We start from the raw sequence: 10,773 nt of genomic DNA, 5'->3' as shown, positions 1-10,773 counted from the left end.
ACTAAACTCTCTGCGATCACTAACAAAACCAAACGCGTAAACATTGAAATACAAGGCGGCGGAAATTTGGATCTTTGGTGGCCATCGGTGTTCTTGGCCACTGCGTACCCACCCAACCTAGGATGCTAGGTAAGTATAATCCCCACATCCCCCATAATGGGTCAACAAGTCACTCCAGGCGACTAACTTAACTCCATCTCCCCCACAGAAAAAGGTCTAGCAACTCATCGTTACAAACTTGTCTTTAATACTTCAGGTAAGTTCATGAATATATAACATTTCGCTTCTAATTAAATCAATCAAAATCTATTTGTTCATTAGGCCCTAGAATTAACTCTCAACCGCCGTATAAGTATTTAGCGGTCAAAGCTAAATTCAAGAATTAAGGAATTATTCTGCCACCCTTGTATCGGCAGAACTCTCTTGTTAACTCGGCTTAAATTTAGGTCACCTAATCCTGAGGAGCTCCAAGGGAAAAGAAAGGACGCCGAAAGGTATGGGAGATTTACACACTCTATTCCTTCATTCTAATTAATCGCGACCCTTTTATTTTAGCAACCGTCGGTCAAGGGTGAATCTTTGGACGAACGCACAATAGACTTAACAATACAAGGTATTTAAATTCTTAAAAACTACACATTTTATTAATTGATTTTTCTCAATTTCAGGAAGTGGTGGTTGGGCTCAGCCCACCAGAGTATTGCACCACAAGGAACTTGGAGGCGTATAGAGACTGGCTGGCCAACCTCGTGGTACCAGCCGTTCGCGCATAAGTTGGCCACTATCGGAGGCACCCCGACACGGAACGGACACACCGGAGATCTGGAGTCCTAGAGAGTCGACTTCGGCTTTGATGCCGTGGTTCTTCAAAAATGTTTCTCCAAACGCACGTTCTCCTCAGAAAACTTCGTAGTTGTGTTCCCTCCGAAAAGGTTATAATTTCTTCAAAAATATATATGGATTCCTCTAGAAATATGGTAATCTTCAGAAATTAACTGTGTTGATCGAAAAACTGTGGCCTCTCCAGAATATTTATATTTCTCGAAAAAAGGTCTGCTCCACAAAAAGGTTATATTTTCTTCGACGAAAAATAACCCTAAAAAAAATGTGACTTCTCCAGAAATGTATTCCTCGCCAAAAAAAATCCCGGGGCCCTTTATTGTGGGACCCCGGTTTCCCTAAACAAAATAAACATTTATGTTTCCAAAAGAAAAATTACACAAAAAAAACTCCAACTCACTTTTTTCACAAAATTTACACAAAACCACTACGAGGTTAAATTACCACGTCTATCGCGTCCGTCTTTTCTTGTACTAATACACGGTTCCGTTGATCCGTTCTAGTCCTCAATGTCTCCCGCCATCCCCAACCTCTCTCTAAGATGGGTCAATGGACACCCTCAAGGCCATCTAAGAGAATCCCTAAGTCGGGATTGCGATTGTACATTCTACATGAATAACTTGTTCATGGCCCAAAGGGGGCGCTGCCCCCTTCCTCCTGGAATCGACTCCAACTGCAACAGATTTAAAGTATGTATTTTTATACGTGAAAATGCGGCCAAATTCGGTTGTTTAAAACGCTGTAACTCCGTTAATTTGACTCTAATTGACTCAACAAAAATTTTACATTATGTTCTCGACTTATTGCTCCTTTATAAAAAAAATTAAAAAAAAAAAGAAAAAAAAAACTTGTTAAAACCTTACACCCATCTCCGAGACGGCTTGACCGATTGACTTTAAACTTTCACAGGCTCTTCTTAGATATATTTTCAGGTAATGACGCGGGGAATTTTGGCTCCGACAAAAATTTACATTTTTTTAGTCACTTCAAAGTTGAAATTTTTGTGCCAAAAACGAAGTTTTATGTTTGGGAGGCCGCAATTTGTCTAATATCAAAATTTTGAAAATTCGTCGCGTCATTACAAGTATTTGTCTATTCTTTACGTAATCCTTTTGGTTTTTTGGATTTCTTATAATTTAGATAAGAGATATCTTCCTCACCGCAAAACACCTTTTTTAAGTGGACCCTCAGGAGATTCTCTACAGGATCAACGCAATCCAATTTTTTTTTTTTTTTTTTCTGAAACTACAAAAAATTATCTAACTTTTCATATACAACACATATATCCATATCCATACATATATATAAATGTGAAAATGTTTCTGTCTGTCTGTTACTCTTTCACGCCTAAACGGCTGAACGGATTTTGATGAAATTTGGTATGGTGATAGATGATAACCTAGAAATCCTAATAGGCTATAAATAATCACACCATCCTTCTTAGGTGGTAAACAGCAGGTGGCGAAACGGAATAATCACGCAATCGTTCTTATGGGGTAGGCAGTAGGCATTACGTTTTAAGTAAAAAGGTTTCATAAAAAAATCGTCTTACGTTGTAGTTTTTAAAACTCCCGTTATTGTTTTCGATATGCCACGCAAACGTAAATCCAATCTAAGCAGTATTTCTAGCAGAGCTCGAGCTGCAAAAGTTGCTAGAAGCCAAGAATCTGAAGAGCAGACTCGGACGCGTCAGATGTTAGATTTTCAGCGTCATGCGACTCAAAGAGCTTCTGAGACCTATACGCAGACTCGGGCCAGTCAGACCCTGGATGCTGAACGCCACGCATCTTAAAGACCTGCTGAGACAGTGGAACAGACTCAGACACGTCGAGTTTTAGATGCCGAACGTCACGCGCAATTGTTTGCGGCAGAGTCTGACGAAGATTCACAAAGATGACGTCTTTTAAATGCTGAGCGGCAGGCAGAAAGAACACGAACGTTATCAATGAGAACGTGGGAGGCGTTGAATGGTGCCTCTTTTGAGTATGACCCTTTGATCGACTATGTTAATCACCGATTGGATATCATTGGGAGAATGGATAAAAAATTCAGATATTGTGAAGCAGATGCAGATGGAAAGAAGAAACTCTAGGTATGTGCTGTTCTGGTGGAGAGGTTAAAATTCCATTACTTGGCGAGCCAGAGGAACCTCTCAAATCTTTACTTTTATACGACAGTAACGAATCGAGCCGGTTTTTAAGCAGGATTAGAAGGTATAATTCTTGCTTTCAGATGACGTCATTTGAAGTAGATAAGGAGGTCGTAATGGGTGGATTTTCACCTACTTTTACCATCCAAGGACAGGTGCATCACAGAATTGGTTCTTTACTTCCCGCAAATGATGAACAACCAAAGTTCTTGCCACTTTAAAAAAAAACCCGGGCGAAGCTGGGACGGGCAGCTAGTATACAATAAAAGGGCTCTCCAGAAATAATTTACAAAAACTCTTATTTTTTTGGCCTTGCAACTGGATATAACCCCTTAATAAAGACGTGAAAGTCTGTCTGTTTCTTTGCAAATTGGTCTCTCAGTTTTAAAGCCTTCTCACTGAAAAGGTAAAGTTGCGCTTTAGCGGCTTTTGCTAAAAATGGGCTAGGAAATGTATTCTTTTTTAAAAAACCTACCTTGGGACCTTAAAACTAATAAAAAAAAGTGGCGAAATCTGTGATTTCTAATTATTTTTTTCTAAAAATAGCAATTATCACTACCGCGATGCAACCTGTTTTTAGAACATTGCCATGTTTTTTCAAGCAAAAAACTTTACCGGGAAGAATGTATTGTGGATGAAGAGTGCTGCAACTGTGTCAAAATTTAAAAACAAAAGAAATTAAACAATTTCACCATGTCAGACACTAAGAACTTTAGTACTGAACGCTGCAGGGCCGGAGAAACAGTTTTGAGTGAGGTGATGACCTCACCTCTTCGCTTCTTGAATTTTTTCCATCCCATCCTGAACTGCTGAATTCAAATTGTGGGCTTTACAATGATTGAATAAGGCTCTTGACTCCACTTCCCGGATACGCGCCTGCAATTCTGATTTGTCTCCAGAAACGTTTTTCGCTCCATCGAAACATTGACCTCTTAATTTCGCAAATGACAAACCGAATTGAATAAACGTGTCCTCAACAATCTTGAATAATGTTTCACTTTTGGTAGATGGTGTTGTGTAGAATCCGAGAAAATATTCGTTAACAGTGAGGTCTTCTGTAGTAATTCTGAAGCATACTGATTTTTGTTCTTTTCTTGAATTGTCGGGAGTCTCATCTGTAATTATGCTATAACAATCAGCCACTTTTATTTTCTCAAACAAAACGACGACACAATCAGTGCGAGAACTTTCGAATTTCAAAACTTTTAAAGCTCTGCTATACATGATACTCTATACGCCCGGAAATGACATATTTTCAAAAAAGAAAATCATGGACATAAAACCCAATTTCCTCAATATAAAATAATACATTTTTTTCTACAAGTCAAGCAATTTGGGGTGTTGAATTCCCTACCCGCTAAGATTTGGCGTGTGGAGTGCTCAACACCCGGTATACACCTTCCGCCGGCCCTGGAACGCTGTAAAGGTTGCGAAATGACTCAGAGTGATTTTATAGTACTGAGTGAATATCCAGAAAAGCTATGGCCAGTTGTTTTTTTTTGCTATTTTTACAAAAAAATAATTAGAAATCACAGATTCCGCCACTATTTTATTAATTTTTAGGTCCCAAGGTAGCTTTTTTATAAAAAGTTTATAACTCCACGTCACTTGGCGCAGACGTGTCAAAATTGCCCTTAAGACGGTTGCCGATGAGCAACCGAAATATATTGGTCAAAAAACATAAATTGTGTTTTAAATATCACCCAGACCTTGAGCCGGCAAAACACCAAATATTCAATTGGAAAGGTCGCTAACACCCACAAATTTTTTAAAAAATAATAAATTTTCTAGCGCATTTTTAGCAAAAGCCGCTAAAGCGCAACTTAACCAATATCTTAATAACCCTTGCAGTTCAAACTTAGTGAGTAGAATGTTAAAATTAATACCCTTTTAACTTTTTTCAGTTTCTCAAATTGTTGGTATAATCTTCCAATTTTATTTAGGGGGCATACCACATTTACCTAGGTATTGTATTAATGCAAAAGGTAATTCCCAACCGACCCCAACCACCTCTCCATGCGCACTGAAAACAACCAACAATAAATTTTAATATTATTATTGCGAATTTGTATGGTCATAAGCGGCCCACAGTCGCTTTTGGACTAATTGGAATAGAATATTGATGGGTTCCGTTTTAAAACCAAGGATATTAACAGCTGGTATATCGAATAAATGTTAACACAGTGAAAACACTATTTTAAAATAATAGGACTACTGGCAAGCACGTTGGTTATTTAAACAAAGTGTAGCTAAGCTATTAATATACTTTACACCAAAATACTGCGCAACTACCATTAGCATATGTAGTATTTTTTTTTTCAAAAAAGTTGTCTTTTTTTTTTTTAATATTCAGCTACACTGTTCATCGTTATCGACGCGAAAAGTTAGGTAATTTTTCTGTCAACACTCTAGACTCCGAAACATATTAAAATCGTTTTATTTTTTAAAAATTCGAAGTAAAATGCAGGGTCTTGGACTTCAAAGTCTTAAAAAAATCCAGCTGTAAGCTCTACATATAATATATACCTATTTTAAGATTTAAGTATGTTACATAACCAATATCTTAACAGTTGATTCCACTTTATGTGTGTGTTGGAGCGGGTGCCATTGGAGCGGTCTATTATATGGCTCGCCTTGCTACTCGTAACCCAGATGTAACTTGGAACCGTTCGTCAAATCCCGAACCATGGCAAGAGTACAAAGACAAACAATACAAGGTAAATTTTTCTACAACGTAACGATGTAAAAGACATTTATGGTGACCGACTGTTTTTAAACAACTCGGAGTTACATATATTCTTTATGAAGCTATGCATTTATCTTGTAGTGACAAAACCACTTATAACGTCGAGAATGAGTTATAAAAATACATACAGTGGCTCGCAGCTTATTTCAACAAGCACCTTAAACAAACTTTAGAGCCATATATCTAGCAAACCATGAGAGCTAATATAAAAATTCAAATGGGGATTTGTAGTGTGAGCCTTTAACTTAAGGGGGGGGTAAGGTTTTAACGGCCAAAAAAAGGGCCATGTTTGATCTTTTTTTGGGTAAAATTGCGCTTTAGCGGCTTTTGCTAAAAATGGTCTAGGAACTTTTTTTTTTTTTTTAATGGATACCTTGGGGCCTAAACATTAATAAAAAAGTGGCGGAAAGCTTGATTTCTAAGTATTTATTTGTAAAAATAGCAAAAAAGCAACTGGCCATAGCTTTTCTGGGTATTCACTCAGTACTATAAAATCACTCTGAGTCATTTCGCAACCTTCACAGCGTTCAGTAGTAAAATTGGCAATGCCTGACATGGTAAAATTGTTAAATTTCTTTTGTTTTTAAATTTTCACACAATTGCAGCACTCTTCATCCACAACACATTCTCAACGGTAAAGTTTTTCGCTAGAAAAACATGGCAATGTTTTAAAACGGGTTGCCTCGCGGCAGTAATAATTGCAATTTTAACACATAAATAATAAAAATTTAAGCTTTCCGCCACTTTTTTATTAATGTTTAGGCCCCAAGGTATCCATTAAAAAAAAAAAAAAATTCCTAGACCATTTTTAGCAAAAGCCGCTAAAGCGCAATTTTACCTTTTTTTGCGGCGAAATAAGTAAGTTTATTTTATTGAGCTTAATTACATGTTATTGTTTAACTTTTGAAGAGTATTAGAAAAAAAAAATTATTAAAAAATATTAAGAAATAAGCCTGTGGCGGTTAATCTTCCGAAGCGCCCAAAGAAAAAGTTGTTTTGCGGTGAACATCATAGGGCTTTAACGGATCATCTTAAAAATAAAATGTGATATGCGTTGAAAAGATAATGAATTTCCCGAGGTAATCAGGAAGAGTTTTTTTAAATTTATTTTTTGTCTATTTTTGGGAGCACTTGAAAGTGAAAAGTGCGATTTTAGCTTAAAAAATCGCTGTTAATTTATTTTTTAAAAATAGAAAAAAATTAAAAATTAAAAAAAACTCTTCCTGATTACCTGCGTATTTATATTGAGAATTTGTGTTAAAAATTTGAAAAGGATCGGTTCAGTAGATTTTGAGTTCTGATGTTCACCGACTTTCAAAATAACGTCTTCGGCAAAATCGATTCAAAGTATTTTTATACGTGAAAATACGTCCGAATACGGTTGTTTAAAACGCTGTAACTCCGTTAGTTTGACTTTAATTGACTCAAAATTTGTACACAATGTTCTTGACATATTGATCATTCAGAAAAAAATATTAAAAAAAATGTAAAAAAAAATTTTTAAAACCTTACCCCCCCTTTAACATTTCTGTTAACATTTTTTTTTTTGTCATTTTTTAAATATTTAATACAAATTTTTAAACAAAAATACTGCAGCAGCTTATATCAACCAGCTAGGAAAATATATTTTTTAACTGACTTAAATGAAAAAACAAGAAAAATTAATACTTGTTTTGGCCACCATTGTTGTCAATGAACATTTTAAGCCGTTTTGACATCGATTCCACCAGCTTTTCCTCCCCAATAGGACTATTTTTCCTCACTCTATCACCATAGCGTTTTTTAGAGCAGATTTGTTAGAAAACTGACATACAGGCCCATACCGTGAAACTACCGCAGCCATGCTTAAATGAAGTATTTAGATTTTTCGCCTAAAATTTGCCAACGACCACTTGTGCAAAAATTTAGCTTTTTGGAATACCCTATTTTTGAAGACGAGTCCAAACTTAATATTTCCGGATCTGATGGAGCCAGCCATGTTTAGCGTAAGTCAAATACAGAGCTGCAAAGCAAGAATCTAAATACTACAGTTAAGCAAGGCAAGGAATATAGAGTTTATTCCAAAAATTATCACAACGATGGTATCATTTTATTTCCGTTAATTCTATGTAGATTTTTCGATTTTTCCTATGGCAGCTATATGATATAGTTATCCGATTTCTATGAAATTTTATTTTAAATCAAGGCTAGTTAAAAAATTTGATACTCAAAAAATCATAGTCGTGTGATGAAAAACAATGACGTTATCAATTAATTTCCATTAACTCTATATATACATTTTGATCTCTCCTATGGCAGCTATATGATAGAGTTATCCGATTTTGATAAAATTTAAACCGAAATTCAATAGTAGTTAGAAAACGCCATCTGGAAGAAATCAAGTCGATCTGATCAAAAACAACGGAGTGAGAATTTTTTTTTCAATCTCTCGTATGGGAGCTATCCGATATAGTCGGCCGATCCGGCTCGTTCCGACTTATATACTGCGTGCAATAACTACACAACTTTTCGGAAAGTTTCAGCACGATAGCTTCAAAACTGAGAGACTAGTTTACATAGAAACAGACAGACGTACAGACGGATTTCGATTCAGATCGTAATGCTGATCAAGAATATATATACTTTATGGGGTCTGAGGTGCCTCCTTCACTGCGATGCAAACTTCTGACTGAAATTATAATACGCTCTAACGAGCGTCAATTCGCTTAGCGCGCGCATAGTAAGGGTCAATGAAATGAATTTTTAATGATATTTAATTCTATAACTCAAAAACTAATTTTGATACCATTCTGAAATTTTAGTATGTTCATCAGAAGAATTTGAAGGATTTATTGTGATTAAAAAAAAAAAAATCAAAATTGTCCCAATTGGAGAAAAATAAATTTGTTGTAAACATTTGAACTTTTTGTGGTGAAAAATTGTTTAAAAAAATTATTTCACGAAAGTTTTGCAAAGAAGAAGGAAGGATGAAATTTTTACTTCCTATACATTTTTTTCTGCGACGTACGGTTATCGAGTTATTGGGGCTGGAAAACGCGACTGTCATCAAAAAAAGGGCAGTTCATCAAAAATTCAAAAAATCATAAATTTGTCAAAAAAATTTTCTGAGCCATATAAAAAAATACGTGTCGATTTATTTTCGATAAAGAGCATGAAAAAAATATCTCATCGAATTTCCCAATATCGACTGTAAATCGGATATGGAATCACCCATATGGCTTTAAATCCATTTGAGGTGCTGGTTGAAATAAGCTGCGAGCCACTGCACTATGGGTTTTTTTTTTCCGATTTTTTGACAAAAACTCTAATTTTAAACCTATTGAAATTTGGTTTGAATACATTTTTTAAGCTCCCAAGACGACCTACCAAGTTTCAAATGATTCGGGGCACTATTTCATATAGCTGCCATATAATCGATATGGCCGACATACAAAAAAGCTCCATTAATCATTTTTATTTCTTATTTTCTTTATATTATATTTAATAAAAAAAAACAATTATCCAAGATCATTTTAGTATTCATCTCCATTATTAGTGCTTCAATCTGAAAGTAAAGTTTATCTTTACTTTTTTTTTTTTTTTACAAAATTTTAAATAAGTTTGGTTATGTTACTTGCTATAGAAGTTACTCAATTTTCTTTTTTGATTTTTTCGAAAACGTGTGGATTCGGACAAAAATGGTTAGTTTCTCATTAATCTGCACACTTTGGTTAATAGTTTCTAATTTACAACTTTTTGCAACACTTTGCCATGCAAAAGTACTGATCCACGAAACACAACTACATTTGTTAAGCTCGTTCTAAAAATACACATAAACAAAACACGGTACAATTGAAAAAAAAAAAACACATAAAACGACACAAACATTGTTAAACTTTAGTTTTGGATACCTGGACAATCGTTTTCCATATTTATTCACTTAACTTTTTCGTAAACTTTTGCCACAACAATCGATCAAAGTTGCACAATTCTTCGCGCCAATTTCATACAAAACAGGTGGTACATAATTAGCTGACTTTAACAGCTAGCCAGCAGGACAGTGTTGCTCCGTATATTAAAATTACATATTTTTTTATCTGTCTAGGGTGTTTAAAAATTAAAAATAAAAAAAATTTTAAGATACAAACAAAAAAAAAATTGACTTTATGCCAAAAAAAAAAGCGAAGAAAACCATAGTGCACTGTATGAGCATTCGTTCGTGGCGACTTAGCTTACTTTTTTGTTGATGCTTGTTATCTTAAGTTAATAATTAATACCTTTACCTATATTCATGTTTTATGGCGTTATTATTACGCCGATATAAAAGGCTAAATCCACTAAATAAGAAATGTTTTTCTTTTCAGTTTTACTCACCTGTAAGGGATTATTCAAAAACAAAGAGCGCAGCACCAAATTTTGAAGAGTAGATTTCATTCTTTAAATTATTGTTATTGATTATAAAAACAATGTAGTTCGTAAAAACTACAACAGAATATAATTATCTGCATCTGAAAAAACTGTTTGTGTTTTTTATTCCCGGTTTTGTATCTGCTTTTTTTACTATTATTCTTTCACATTTATTAAACATATGGTTGAAAATGGTAAAACAGTTTATATGTCTCTTTTTTCCTTACACTTAACAGGATAAATAAAGTGAGTTTTTAGGCCTTTGCCACTAAAGCGTGCGCTACAAAATATTGAAAAGAGCAGTTAGAGCATACAACTAATATCGACAACATTAAAGCAGAGTCAGCCAGCCCTAGCACAAGGGGCCCGAATTTTTGCACAGAAAGCATCTTAAAATTACCGGACGACTGATCTGACAAAGCTATAGTGTTAAGTCGCTCTTAGCCTTTCAAACTAAGCAGGATTATGTCGCTTTGTTTAGCATACACACTGCAAATAACGTTTGAGGAGTCAAATCCCACTCTCCAAAAATTTATGTAAATGAAATTTTTCAATAACAAAATATAATTTCATTCCCTTCGCAATCCCGAGGCAATCACGCGCGCAGTCAAACAACGTTTGGAAAACAAATGTGAAAGACCAGAAACGAAGC

The 10,773-nt window shown here is 35.0% G+C and overlaps 1 protein-coding gene across 1 annotated transcript; it reads left to right on the top strand.

The window, feature by feature from the left end:
• The first annotated feature begins 5,354 nt into the window (after positions 1–5,354).
• LOC108094486 (cytochrome c oxidase subunit NDUFA4) lies at positions 5,355–10,235 on the top strand. The gene is given in 4 exon segments (XM_017195074.2): positions 5,355–5,475; positions 5,478–5,491; positions 5,560–5,706; positions 10,079–10,235. Coding segments are annotated over 4 exon segments (249 nt in total). The 5' UTR covers positions 5,355–5,450; the 3' UTR covers positions 10,142–10,235.
• The last annotated feature ends 538 nt before the right edge of the window (positions 10,236–10,773 follow it).

This window comes from Drosophila ficusphila, unplaced genomic scaffold (assembly GCF_018152265.1).
Source record: "Drosophila ficusphila isolate 14025-0441.05 unplaced genomic scaffold, ASM1815226v1 contig_106, whole genome shotgun sequence".
In the NCBI taxonomy this organism is placed as follows: Eukaryota; Metazoa; Arthropoda; class Insecta; order Diptera; family Drosophilidae; genus Drosophila; species Drosophila ficusphila.
Note: the sequence above shows the minus strand (reverse complement) of the source record. Positions and strands in the feature narration are given on the sequence as shown.